The 14771-nt window shown below is 44.9% G+C and overlaps 1 protein-coding gene across 2 annotated transcripts in view; it reads left to right on the plus strand.

The window, feature by feature from the left end:
- The window catches only part of PPP2R2D (protein phosphatase 2 regulatory subunit Bdelta), a 44850-nt gene that overhangs the window by 10197 nt on the left and 19882 nt on the right, over positions 1-14771 (plus strand). The window contains exons 2-3 of one of the 2 annotated variants that reach the window (XM_072629103.1): positions 12603-12700; positions 13986-14058. In XM_072629103.1, the coding sequence (XP_072485204.1) occupies positions 13993-14058 (66 nt within the window). In that variant the 5' untranslated portion in view covers positions 12603-12700; positions 13986-13992. The remainder of the gene's footprint in view (positions 1-12602; positions 12701-13985; positions 14059-14771) is intronic. The other variant, XM_072629104.1, reaches the window with a different exon arrangement.

The following is a 14771-nucleotide window of genomic DNA, read 5'->3' on the forward strand; positions in this document are numbered from 1 at the left end:
GGAGAACAACTAACAAATTACCTACTCCAGTGATGACTTCATTTTCCAAAGGGGCGGATGACCTGCTCTCTGAGCCTAGCTTTCTCCAGTAAAGAAGCAACTCAGTGCTGAATTAGAGTGTGGGAGGGCACTTTGAGTGCAAGTGACCATCCTGGGCACAGCCCAATTAGATACCTCATCTGCTCAACCCGCCCTGCTGTACTACCAGGGAAGTTAAGGCAGGAGGGGAAACTCCTAAGAATAAGCTTTTAATAACACAAAGAGAAACATTTCCACAGAGGAAAGAAAGGAAGACTTTGGTAGACAGAAAGACCAGCACAGGAAATTTGAATGTTTGAAAGATGTAGAAGATGAAAGCAAAGGCTCCTGTGGTGCCTGCCCTCATCACCTCAGGCCTGGCCTATGGCCATAGCCTGCTGGAGGGTCTACCTAGCTCAATTCAGCTTCCATTCACCCATCAAAGGAATCTTCCTAAAAAGCTGGTCTGACCATGTCTTTCTCCTGTTCAGTAAAATCCCCATTGCCCCCAGGAGCAAATACAAAATCCTCTGTTTGATATTCAAAAACTTCCCAACCCAGCCCCCTCCTCCCTTTCTGGCTTCTTATACCTTACTCTCCAGTGAGAACCCTTTGATCCAGTGATGCCGACCTCCAGGGACCTCCTGGCTGTGTCCGTCTCTTAGCTCTGGGCATTTTTTGTGCCTGTCCCCCAGACCTGGAACACTCTCCTTCCTCTACTCTGACTACTGAACTCCCTGGCTTCCTTTAAGGCCCAGCTAAAATCCCAGCTTCTGCAGGAAGTCTTCCTTCTGTCCATAATTTCTTATTTGCCCTGTATGTTGCTTGTTTGTACATGTTTATTTGCTTGTCTCCCCATTGGACTGTGAGCTCCTTGAGGGCAGTGACTGTCTTTTGTCTCTTATATCCCTGGTGCTTAGTGTGGTGCCTATCACATAGTCGGCACTTAATAAATGTTTATTGATTGATTGGACAAATTTTAGAATTCTAAACAGTGGTAAACTTCAGAGGGCTGAGTCTGGAGTATAGCCAGAGCCCTTTTTACTGCACCGTCCCCCCCATCCCCCTCCCCGCCCAGTTGTATTAAGGAGTAGGAGAGGAAAGAAGAGAGAACCAAGTGTGGATACTGACCTGATAGAGATGGGAATGGAGGCAAGAGCTGCGCTCAGCCTTTACTGTGTGCCTGTTTTCTTGGCCAAGAATGAAGATCTAAGGAAAACCCAAGTGAAACAACTTGAATAACAGCATAATCAGGGGCTTCCAGCCCCAGAACCTCAGCCTTGGGAAGGGCCTTCTGCCCCTGTTGCCTCTCCCCCCCTTCTAGCAATGGAGCCTAAATCAGTGTCTCTGCAGCCTCTACCATGGTCAGTTCTTCCCTTTTGGTCTAAACAGAACAAATTGAATCTCTCTTGAACATAAAAGTCCTCCTGAAATTTGAAAGCAGCTTTTCTCATCACCCTGGTTTTTTACTTTCCCTGGTTCCTCCAACTGATTCTTGTATAGGATGTACCTAAGCCTGAGCCAGGTGATGTCTGCCACAACTGAAAAATTCCTGAACACCTTGAGTGAAATGAAATTGGGAAAGTATTTTTAGAGCAGCTTCTTTTTCTGAGTTCAAATCTGGCCTCAGACACTTCCCAGCTAGGTGGCCCTGGGCAAGTCACTTCGCCCTGTTTGCCTCAGTTTCTTCATCTGTGAAATGGCTGGAGAAGGAAATGACAAACCACTTTCCACTATCTTTTCTGAGAAAACCCCAGAAGGGTTTAGACAGAGAGTCAGACAGGACTGAAAAGGACTGAAGAACAAGAAATCTGTTTGCCATGTTGATTACCCTCCTTTAGAGGTCCTCCAGACCCTGGCTCTCCTAACCAGGAAGTCCACCTGGGCCTGAGTAGGAGCCTCCAGGTGTGAGAGCAGAGACTCCTCGCCCAATCTTTTTCAGCCCTGCCTTGGCCAGCCATGGGCCAGACCTGGGCTTCTTTAGGAAGTCTGGGGTTTCCCCATTTTGGTGACAGCCCCAGTCTACTTCAGGCTGCAGTCTTGGGGTTCCCCCAATACCAGGGACCATCCCTAGCAAGCTCTCCCTCTCTCTGCCTTTCTTTTTTTAATTTATTTATTTGTTTTTAGTTTTCAAAATTCCTTTCCACAAGGTTTTGAGTTCCACATTTTCACCCTATCTCTCCCTTCCCCTCATCCCAAGACACCGTGCATTCTGATTATTGTTTCCCCCAATCTGCCCTCTCTTCTGTCACACCCCTCCCTTCCCTTATCCCCATCTTCTCTCCTTTCTGGTAGGACAAGATAGATTTCTGTACCCCATCACTTGTATTTCTTATTTCCCAGTTGCATGCAAAAACAATTCTCAACATTTGTTCCTAAATCTTTGAGTTCCAAGTTCTCTCCCTTCTTCCCTCTCCACACATACCTGCTGTGAAGGCAAGCAATTCAATATAGACTATACATGTGTAGTTATGCAAAAGACTTCCGTAATAGTCATGTTGTGAAAGACTAACTATATTTCCCTCTATCCTATCCTGTCCCCCATTTATTCTATTCTCTCTTTTATCCTTGTCCCTCCCCAAAAGGGTTTGCTTCTAATTATTCCCTCCTTCCGTTTGCCCTCGCTTCTATCATTCCACCTACAGCCCTCTTCCCCCTTTCTCCCCTACTTTCCTGTAGTGTAAGATAGATTTTCATACCAAATTGACTGTGTATCTTATTCCCTACTTAAGCCAAATGTGGTGAGAGTAAGCTTCACTTTTTCCCCTCTCACTTCCCCCCCTTTTCCCCTCCATTGTAAAAGCTCTTTCTTGCCCCTTTAATGAGAGATAATCTGCCCCACTCCATTTCTCCCTTTCTCCTCCCAAAATATTCCTCTCTCACCTTTTAATTTTATTTTTTTAGATATCATCCCTTCCTATTCAACTCACCCTGTGCCCTCTGTCTATATGTACATAATTCCTCCAACTACCCAAATACTGAGAAAAGTCTCAAGAGTTAAAAATATTATCTATCCATGTAGGAATGTAAACAGTTCAACTTTAGTAAGTTCCTTATGAATTTTCTTTGCTGTTTATCTTTTCATTCTTCTCTTGATTTTGTGTTTGAAAGTCAAATTTTCTATTCAGCTCTGGTCTTTTCATCAAGAATGCTTGAAAGTCCTCTATTTCATTGAATGATCATTTTTTTTCCCCTGAAGTATTATACTCAGTTTTGCTGGGTAGGTGATTCTTGGTTTTAATCCTAGTTTCTTTGACTTCTGGAATATCATATTCCAAGTCCTGTGATCCCTTAACATAGAAGCTGCTAGATCTTGTCTTATGTTGATTGTATTTCCACAATACTTGAATTGTTTCTCCCTGGCTGCTTGCAATATTTTCTCCTTGACCTGGGAACTCTGAAATCTGGCTACAATGTTCCTAGAAATTTTTCTTTTCTTATCTCTTTCAGGAGGTGATAGGTAGATTCTTTCAATATTTATTTTACCCTTTGGTTCCAGAATACCTGGGGAGTTTTCCTTGATAATTTCATGAAAGATGATGTCTAGGCTCTTTTTCTCATCATGGCTTTCAAGTAGCCCCCTAATTTTTAAATTGTCTCTCCTGGATCTATTTTCTAGGTCAATTGCTTTTCCAGTGAGATATTTCACATTGTCTTCCATTTATTCATTCTTTTGGTTTTGTTTTGTAATTTCTAGGTTTCCCATAAAATCATTAGCTTCTATATACTCCATTCTAATTTTTAAAGAAGTATTTTCTTCAGGGAGCTTTTGAACCTCCTTTTCCATTTGGCTAATTCTGCTTTTTAAAGCATTTTTCTCCTCATTGGCTTTTTGGACCTCATTTGTAATTTGAGTTTATTTTTAAAGGTGTTATTTTCTTCAGCATTTTTGGGGGTCTCCTTTAACAAACTGTTGACTCGCTTTTCATGATTTTCTTGCATCACCCTTGTTTTTCTTCCCAATTTCTGTTCCACCTCTCTTACTTGATTTTCAAAATCTCTTTTGAGCCTCTTCTATGGCCTGAGACCATTGCAGATTTATTTTGAAAGTTTGAGATGAAGAAGCCTTGACTTTGATGTCTTCCTCTCATGGTATGCTTTGTTCTTCCTTACCCAAAAGGATGGAGGAAAATATCTTTTCACCAAGAAAGAAAGCTATAGTCTTATTTTTTTTTCCCTTTTTTGGGCATTTTCCCAGCCACTTACTTGTCTTTTGAATCCTTTGTCAAGTGGAGGGTATACTCTAGGGACCTATAAGTTCTTGGTTCCTCCAAGGTGGCACAATCAAGGGAGAGGAGTTTACTTCTCTCCTGGCCTGAGCTGTGGTCTGGGAGCAACCACAAGCTTTTCTGCTCAGAATCTGCATGTAAAGGTCCCTCTCCACAACTGCCTCCAGCTCTACCATGCCAGTGCTACTCCTCATCCCAGGGCTGCCACTCAGTGCTGAGATTCAGATCAGTGGCTCAGTTTTCTCAGGGTCTTTAGGCAGAGGGCTCCAAAACTGGACACTGTAGCCCCCTGGGGTCGGGGCTAGTTCAGGACCCTGCTCCCTTCTCACCCAGTTGAAAGAGATTTCTCACTGACCTTTGAAACTGTCTCTGATATTTGAGGAATCTCAGATCTGCAGCTGCTACCTGGGATTCCATGCCCTGAAGCCTGTTACAATTCTGTCCCTGCTGCGCCTTATGGCCAAGGCTGGGATGTGCTCCACAGGCTGCACTCCACTCTGAGCCTAGGGCAATAGACATTTTTTGTTGGCTTTCCAGGCTGCCTTCAGCTGGAAATCTCTGTCACTCTGTCATTTTGTGGCTTTTGCTGCTCTGGAATATGTTTAGAGTCATTTTTACAGGTATTTTGTGGACTTTAGGGGGAGAGCTACAGCAGGTCCATCCTTCTACTCTGCTATCTTGGCTCCACCCCCTCTCTCTGCCTTTCTTAAGGAAACCTGAGTTTGGATTCATGTCCATGAGAAAGGATTCTGACATTTTCTGCCTATTTAAAGGGGATGGGCATGCCTCTTGTGCACATGGGCCAGGGCTCCACTGACAAACGTGGGAAATGATTTCCAGACTTTAAAGTACTCTGTAAGAACACCACTTTCACTCTGTTGTCATCACTGTATTCAGATGGCAGCCCAAACAGTTTCTGTTATCTTGGGCAGCCTTAGCAGTACCTTGATGGAGAGGATGGCATGACCATACATGCTACAGTCTGTCCTGGTGAAATCACATCTTGAGCACTGTGGCCCTTCCCAAAAAGAAAGAGTGCCATCCTCAGGAATGTGATTAAGTTCTGGAGAAGGATCCATGGCGGGGAAGGGGGGTGTGGGGCGCGTGGCAAAGGGGAAGAGAGAGACATTCTAGCTGTCCCCAGATAGTCAAAGGTCTGTTTCATGTACTGCTGGGCTCCAAAGAATACTCGGAGCAGTAGGCTGAAGTGGCAAGTCACTGTTTGGACCTGGCATGAAAATGCTTCCTAACACAATGAGAGCAGAAAGAGGAGGGATTTCACTGGGCTCTTTAAGCAAAGCTTACACAGCTGTTTCAGGAGATGTCCTGGAAGGGGTTGATCCTGGGATATGGATTGGGCAGCAGGGAACCCCAGAACCCTTCCAAACTGCCAATTCTGTAACGTGGGGTTAGCCAAAGTGAGGGCTGTTTTCCTGTTCCCTGGGACCTGGTGTATTTCCTTCAGTGATGTGGTGTAGTATCAAATCTTAAAAGTGAGGAATCAGAAAAAGTATATTGTTAAGTTAACAACTTTGAGGGTATTCATTATTTTTACTGAGCAACAGACATGTTTCTCTATAAGAAATTGTAATTAATTTGAGTTATGAAAAGTATCATGAACTTAACGTATTGCTGGGTGAGAGTGAACATGGTCTTCAGTAATAACTCTTTGGGTAAAATTGTTCATTAATCTGGATTATGGTTTTTTGCTAAAAACCCAATGTATTTATCATTTGAATTTTGTGTTAATGATGCATCTTTCTGATCTTCTACATGTATACTAAGGGTGGTCTCTCCAAAATGACTCTAGAAAATTCCCAAGATTATTCCCTTGCTTTACCCCTGTTTAACAATTGTACCAGAGAACAGAGAAGAAAGGAGAAGAAAAAATTTTGAGCAGGTCTTGATTCTTATGTTTTATATTCAGCTGAATTGTGGGATGGTTTTTTGGATGCATGCTTGGAGATTGTGACTAGATAGTAGACAGTCTACCAGGCTAGAGGGAGGGAACTCCAGGGCTCTTCCTTGAAGGGATGAATGGAGTGGATTTCTTCTGAGCTTTGAGCTGTTTTTGTTCCAAGGGGCACAGGCTCAAGTCACATGGTGTCCATGCCTGTACAAGGGTGTTAAAAAAAAATAAACAACAGATTGTTGGTCAGGATGCTTGTGTCTCACTGACTGGTAACCTAGTAGCTCCCAGCAGAGGAGGGCTGCAGAGGCCATCAGGGCCTACTGGTGAAATGATGCATATAAAACTATGACTTCTATCTACTGGGGGAAGATCCCACCCAAAAGGGAGGCTGGAGGAGGCCAAGGGCTTGGGGATACTCAGCCCTTGTGGATCAGGAGCCGGGGCAGAATAGTCTGAGCTACTGCCGCTGGAGAGTGGAGCTGCTTGGAATATTCCAATCCCAGCCCTTTATAAAGGAAGCTTGGGAAGGAATGGGGATTACAGGAGAGAGAATTGAGGGACTTAATGGTCTTACATCTCTCAGTTTATCCTGGGTGGAGCACAATAATCTCTGGAGTGAAACCTGGCAGAGTGTTACAGGAACTAAGGTTAATAGCTGGTAAATGCAGGATTTAAACTCAGGGCTCTCTGCCTCCAGGTCCAGCACTCTTCTCCACTGAGAACCCCTGGCCTCCTGAGATGAGGGTCTATAAAAATTGCACCTAGGTTAAATCCAGGTTGTACTGCATTTTGATCTATTTTGTTAAACATTTCCCAATGACATTTTAATCTGGTGAGGGCACCACTAGGTGTGTGGTAGCTAGTTTGACATCTGGAATTGAGAACTTAGAAGTGTTTCTGATGAAAAGATCAGAGATTATCGGTAACCTTGAAATACAAACACAGGAGTCCAGAGAAATCTTCATTTATTTGATCTGTTGGAAGGACCTGTAGGATGATGTAGTACTAACATTTTAACAAAGGGAGAAGATAGCAGTCTCCTTTCAGAGCCTTAAATGTCTTCAAAGGGTGTTGAGGGAGTCCACCAAGAAAACCAGAGGTCCTCAGGTGAGTTGATTCTCTTCTGAGGGAAAGGAAAACACTAGCATTGGAATGGAAGGAGAAGAGAGGGGGAACCTGCTGTTTCTCATGATTGGGTTGCATGAGAAGATCATACAAATGTGGAGGGTAGGCATATGATGGATGTTACTCAGATCCAAAGTGAATAAATGGGGTGGATCACACAGTCACAAAGCCATCTCAGCCAGAGAACAAAGAGGGTGGGTGGGTCCCAGGTGTAATATTCTCAGTTCCCTAATATATTATCGCTAAAACTTTGCATTTAATTCTCTTGCATTCTCTCCCCCTCCCCCAACCATTTTATTCATTTGAAATTACCTTGTGAAGACTTAGACTTCCATTCCTCTTGCCTGGTTTGGTTTCTACTGATGGCAGGATTTCATTTCATCTGTAAAGATGTGGCACACTAATAGCAGAATTTGAAAAGAACAATCATCCTCTTTTAGTCTTGGTGTAATATGTAAAAATAGTAATTATCATTAAAAGTTAATCCCATTAAGCAAATAAGTGTCAGTTGCCTCCTGTGTGTGTAGTACTGTGTTAGGCATCATGTGAGATGGGCTTTACGAAGCTAGTTGGGATTTTGCTGGGAATGTGATTCAAACACCCCTGCTCTTTGACACAGAAATTCCCAAGGAGATGAAAGGTTGATCTAACTGGATCCCTTGTCATCGGTTTTATCCTCCCAACAACCTCATGAAATAAGATGCCCCCTCATCCTTGACAACTTGTGGTTGGTAAATGCAATGACATTTAGTGTGTTGTAAGAAATTGGGGACAGGGGGAGGATTTCTAGAAGGGTGGAGGCCGGCCGGCTAGAGAGCTTTGTCCTGAAGTCATCTTGCCTGGAACCTGGCAGGACTTGCCTGGAGCTCCTTCCAGATGACAACCCTTTACCTGTGAATTAAGGCATCTCACTCCAGCCATCTGAAGAAAGGCTCTTGGAGCTCACCCTTTTCAGTGCCTAAGTTTGGCAGCAGAGGCCTTTCCAGAATGATTCTGTGGTAACAACATTCTCCCCAGAGAAAGGAAAAGCAAAAAAAAAAACAAAAAAAAAAACACCCACAGACTTACACATCCAAATGAGATTTATTAAAGGCTGTTTGGAAGAGCCATCTGGAGATCCGGAAGGGGCTACATCCAGAGGGGGGAGTATTAACTTCAGAACTAAAAAAGATTGCTCCCTCACCAGTCCTTTTTGTGCAGGAAGTGTGGCAGGCTTCCTCCTTTCAGGGACTTGTAGAGGGCTGTTGGTCACCTCCATTGCTGAGCTATGGCATCTATGAGTACAGAACTTGACTGAGGCGGGTGGGGACTTAGATGGGAGGCATTGATGGGGTGCATACAGACCTTCCTCCAGCTTTTAGATGAGTGCTTTAAATGACGTTGCGGTGTATGATTGTAACTGGCCAAAATGTACCCAAGTCTTTATAGGGAGCTCTTCCTTGGTTGGCCTTAGCATTCACCCAAGTGATGGCAGAGTATAGAGCTTTTCCTCATGACACTGACCCATGAATGCCAGAGTAACAGGGAGTAGCACCACACTGATTATCCATCCATCCATCTATTTCTTTGTACATCCGCGTGCATGTGCACGCACACACACGCACGCACGCACACACACCTCAACCCAAGAGACTTGAAAATACCCAGGTTTCCAGCACCATTTGCTTTGTGGCTGTACCCTAAGGCCCTAGCACCTTTCCATGTGACTTGCGACTGAGTCCTTCCCTGTACACTGTCCCCTCCCCCACAACTGGCAGTCCAGGAGAGCACAGCCTCACACACTTTCCAGTTCCTCTCTCTAGCACGTAGTTCAGTTCTCAACATTGCAGTGATTCATAGAATCCCTAGCTTTGCATTGCCTACGGAAAGAGTGGCACTGGGAGTTAAAAATTCTAAGAAGCAAATGCATCCTTAGATACAATTTTAGGAAAAGTCATTGAAGCCACAGACCAGACACCAGGAAAGAATTGTGGTCATCTTAACAAATAGCTGCAGGCTTCTGCCAGACTTGTAAGCTCCACTGCCAGGCCCAAAGCTTGCCCTTGTGTGTGACCAGTGGGACAAAGAGGGTGCCAAGTGATTCCCTCTGTCTGGTTTAAGAGAACTCAGGCGGGGCAGGGGAGGGGGAAGACCCATGTCTGTATCTGTGTCTGTTTATGCACTATGCATGTTCATTCCAGCCTCAGGCCATGGGGCCTTCCTCACATTCAGAGTGCTGCTGATGCTTTAAGAGCATGAACTTGGCTCTATGATTGAAATGTCACACTGTTCCTATAGCATTCCAGGGGTCATCATCCAGTCTTTCCTTGACAAACCCCAGAGGAGAGGTGGCCCATTCCCCTCTGGGGATAGGATCAAATATTAGGAAGCTGTTTGTTGGTTTTAGTCAGCAAGCATTTCTCAAGCACTTCCTATGAGCCCAGCATGGAGCAGAATACTGGGAATGCAAGGGGAAAGACAATACTGGCCCTTGCAGCACTCCCAGTCTTAACAGGCCACAAAGTGACCTTTGTACATGACAGCTGCCCCCAGGACAGATTGGCAGTTGTGTTAGCAGAAAGAGGAATCTTCTTGGAGAAGGTGGACTTTTAGCTGGGACATATAGGAAACTGGGAGGCAGAGATGAGAAGAGAGGGCATTTCAGGCACTCAGGATGGCCACAGAAAATGTGCAGCAGCTGGTGATGTGCTTTCTGGGCAAGGCCCAGCCAGGAGACCCAAGGCATCAGATTGCAGGTATGTCGAAGTGAATCAAGTAGGAAGTTTGGAAGGAGCCAGGTTTGAAACACACCAAATGCCCAATAGATGATGGGAAGCCTCTGGAGTTTATTAAGGGGGGGGGGGGGATCTCTGCTGACCTGAGCTTGATTGAAAATAGCTTTAGTGGCCGAATAGAGACTGGACTGGAATGAGCACTGCTGCCATGGAGAAAGGGACACTGCTGAGCTGTTGGAGGGAGAGTGCAAAGGGGGACCAGCAGGCCTTGGTATGGTGGCTTGGATATGAAGGGGAAGAGATGGTGAAGGGGAGTCTACGCTGAGAACTAAGGGACTGGGTGGGGCTGATGAGTTCTGTTCTGAACATGATGAGTTTGGGCCTCTCTGTGGTCTTTGTCAATCAGACAGGCTCCCTTTCTATGGAATCTTACATGCTGAAAGACCTTTAAGCCTTGTCTTTGGACAAAACCTGCCTACTTCATGACTTTCATATTGTACAATCTCCGGTCCACTTCACTTCTGATTGGCCTTTCAAAGCACACCCTCTAACTGATTAATGGCTGGAATCAAGCATGATTTAATTTGGGCAGAACGGAGACCCTGGTTTGCCCCTGTATTTACTGCCTGTGGGACCTTGAGCCAAGTAGGTAACACAAACGATGGGGCTGGATTGGATTATCTTTCCTGTCCCTTCTAGCTTAGCATCAGCTTCAAAAGAAACGTAGGATGCACAGATTTGGAGTGTCCACCCCAAATCTTCACACAGGTTATCTGTGCCCAGTCTGTGGTAGAGCATTCCGAGCTCATACTGGTCTGATCAGCCACAGTTGGACACATTGAAATGACTTTATCATGGTGATGTCATTTTGGTCCTCTTTGAAAACAAAGAACAACAACCAACCAACCGACCAGCTCAGCATCTGGAGCCCTCTGCCTTTTAGAACTCCCCTTTGGCAGAAAAAACGAGAGCTGAACAGGTGTCAGTCATTATCCCACCCTCCACCAGTGTTCCAGTCCTTGCCTGCTATGGCTTCAGATGTTCCTTTGAATCAGCCTCCACTTTTCTCACCCACCAGAGTGGGACTAAAGGTTTTAGTGCTTGCTGCCCTTCTCTCTTTTAAATAAAATTCTTTTTTGCTGGCAAAAATCTGGCTCCTCCACTGTTGAGAAAGAAAGAAAAATAAATTCTCAAATTGGCTTCATCCAAACAACTTCTCAATTACTTGAGTCCCTCCCCTCTGTCAGGAGGTGGGTGGGCAGGCAACTTGCTTCGTTGTTGGTCATTGTGTTGATAAGAGTCCTAAGCTTTTTTAGTTGTTTGCCTTTAATATAGTTGTTGTATCCATTGTCATCCAGGTTCTGCTGCCTTCTCTCTACTTTAGTGCATGCAAATCTCCCCCAGTTTCTCTGAAGCTGTCCCCTTCACCTTTCTTACAGTATAATTCTTAATTTATTTAATAGTACCATGGCAGTCTTTCCATCTCATACAGACTATGTTACTTTTGTTAAGCAAATCTAATCATTATTAGTAGCTTAACATTGAATTACGGCTGTTCTGGGAAAGAAGTTTGTCATCTTTTGCTCATGTCATGATAATGTAATGTCTGTGAACAAAGCCAGAATTGATGGACTTTTTCCCTGTATTTGAAGAACCTTTAAAAAGTAGCTGTATTGTATCAGTTTAGGAAATCCTTTGTTTTAAAGATCTGCATGGAAATATGAATTGTAGGGGTTCTTAAACTTGTTTGTAATCTCTTAGTTTAAAAAAGAAACTTTTTAAGATAGAATAATCACATATCTGTCTTACCTTTCTCATTAGTCAAACGTGTAATCTGAGTTGTAAGTCATCTGGACTGCATGCCTGGTGATCCATCAAAGGTCTCTCACCTGGCCTCCATCTTCTCCTGTGACTTAGAGTTGCTAGGAGTCTGAGGCTGGGGGCAGGAACACACACAGGACATGCATTTGGAGCAGAGTGTAGGTGACTGACCCAACAGGGAATCAGACCCAGGGCTTTGGCCTCAGTTCCTTGGTGAAACACAAACTGAAGGGACACATGTTTCATTTGAGAATTGTATTCTTAATCCAGGAGATTTCCTATGAAATGATCTTCTATTAGATATGAAGCAATAAAATATATTTTCATCAACATGTCAGTGGCTTTCCTTCTTGTAAGATCAAGAGCCTTGAACTAGATTATTTCCGAAGGCCCTTTTGGCTCTGAAGTCCTGGGGCCTGTTTGCCCATTGGCCTTTCCCATAAGAAGGTGGATTCCCAGCATCTATGGAAGAGGGTTCAAGTTAGAAAACTTGCCCCCCTTCTTGGCAGCCATTTCTCAGTGATGACCTGTCAGCTCTGGGCCTTCGGTTCCATACAGTACATGGTGTTCCAATGCTGGTGGGCACAAGGTGAGGTGAGCACTGTGCCAGGCATGATCTCCTGGAGGGTGGGGGTAAAGGGCAGTCAAGTTCATTTCAGTTTAAGGTACAAGAGGATTCTGATTTTTCCATTAGAAGTTTGATTTCTGTTTGGGGCCTTTATTTGGGTTGATATTTTTTCTCCAAGTTAAATTGTATAATTTGTATTTGTGTTTTGTTAACAGCTGATATCATTTCAACTGTCGAATTTAATTACTCTGGAGACCTTCTTGCGACTGGAGACAAGGGTGGCAGAGTGGTTATATTTCAGAAGGAACAAGAGGTTAGTGACTTAAGGCCACAGAATACATGTGGTTACTTCACAAGGTGCCAACATTACAGGGAAAACGTCTTCTGTACAATCAGTGTTAAGAGAATTCTTAGAGAGACTTTCAGAAAATTCTTCATTTATTTGTACTCATTCTGCAATAAAAATCACCCACCTGGGAGAACCATTTTCTTACTGTAGATGGTTAAATTTAACATTTTTTCTACGGCAAAATATTGAGGACACAATTATTTAATACTTGCATAGGCTACTTCTAACTTTGAAAAAGAAACTTACAGTTGTGAGTCATTACTATATACTGGACCTGAGGGGGAGGGAAGGAAGGATGGAAGAGCAAGTCCTTGGCCCTCCCACAACATTTACAGACTCATTGACTTGAGGCTGAGTTTGGCTGCTATTGTCCTCACAGTAATTCATATCTTTAGCACCAAAATAAATACAACTTTCTCCTTTGGGATGCAGGGTCTTTTAAGTGGTTACATGAAGAAGGGCCATTAATATTCCAGCACATTACTTAGCCAGATTGGAAATGGGGATCTCTTTGCAGTAACCAAACACAGATTTCTCTGTGTCCACAAAATATAGGCATCATTAGTGTTACCAAATGTAAGGGCTATGAACATCTTTTTACCAAAATTCCATCTTCACAGTGTCTAGAGCACCAGGCCTGGAGTCAGGGGTACCAGAGTTCAAATCTGTCCTGAGACACTAGTTGTGTGACCCTGGACAAGTCAGTTCACCCTGTTTGCCTTGGTTTCCCCATCTTTAAAATAAGATGGAGAAGGAAATGGCAAACCACTCCATTATCTCCACCAAGAAAACCCCAAAGAGGTCATAGAGAATCGCACACAACTGAAATGACTGAACCACAGATTTACTGTGTGTGTGTGTGTGTGTGTGTGTGTGTGTGTGTGCGCGTGCGTGCGTGCATGTGTGTGTGTGCGTGCGTGCGTGCGTGTGTGTGCGTGCGTGTGAGTGTGTGTGTGTCCTTCCTTAGGACTGTGCACCTCACCAGCACCTACTGGGTACCACTCCCACTTCAGGCCCCAGCGTCCTTATGTCAGACATGCAGTATTTCTGCCTTGATGACCTGAAGGTCTTGCTGGCTCTCAGATTCCATGGCATGTGTTTCACGCATTCCCTCCAGGAAGTATCTCCTTTAGCACTTTGTGGGAAGCCTTTTCAGGGGCCAGTGGCCTTAGCCTGCTTTGGAGGTTAGCCTCATGAGTCTGGCTCTCCCCGAGGGCCCCTCCCAGTAACTGTCTTCTCTTCTGCCTAGCTCTTGCATGGCGGTGCTGGTCTTGAAGCTGCTTGACCTGGGATATCAGAGGAGGCTCAGTCTGCAGTTTCCTGTAAGTGGCTCTTGAAGCCGACCCTCCATGCTACCAGGACTGGTGCAGCACTTCCTGCAGAAAAGGGACTCTGCAGCTAAAAGACGGGGAGAGGGGGCAGGACGGTCCGGCCCTGCCTCCCCCCAGAGCCCTGCTTCCTCGGGGGAAGGGCCGAGATGGTCGATGGTTTCCAGGGATGCATCTCACCTTCCTAAGCACCATTCCCTGGACCCATTTCATCTCTCGGTAGCTCCTTGTATTCCCGTAAAAGCAGAGGGATGGGCCATGAATATGTGTGGCCAGCTTCCTTGAGGCTCTGGCTTTTTGAGCCAGGTTCAGGAGGGAGGGTCTTCTCCAGCCAAGAAAAGGACGGTGACGGGAGTGCCCCCTTATCTGCTCTGCCTTACAAATGTGAGGGCAGTGGCCAGAGGGTCCAGGTTCCCCTTGAGTCTCGAAAGGAGTCTTCTAACTGCAGAAGAAGATGGTGTGTCTGTGTTCTGCAGCCAATGCTGGCGCCCCTGCTAGCAGCGAGGATTCACTTACGGGAAGCTGTAGGGGGGGTCATTCTTTGATGTCACCAGTGGGGGAGGGGGGAGACATGGGCTGGGCAATGCAGGATTCTGTCTGACACATGGTGCCCATTTCTGACCTCGACCTTGACCACTGAAATTGAAGTATTTTCTTTGTTGTTTCATAGAGAACACTTGACTGCTTTTGTGAGTTGTAGGGACAGC

The sequence above is a fragment of the Notamacropus eugenii genome, chromosome 1 (genome assembly GCF_028372415.1).
Source record: "Notamacropus eugenii isolate mMacEug1 chromosome 1, mMacEug1.pri_v2, whole genome shotgun sequence".
In the NCBI taxonomy this organism is placed as follows: domain Eukaryota; kingdom Metazoa; phylum Chordata; class Mammalia; order Diprotodontia; family Macropodidae; genus Notamacropus; species Notamacropus eugenii.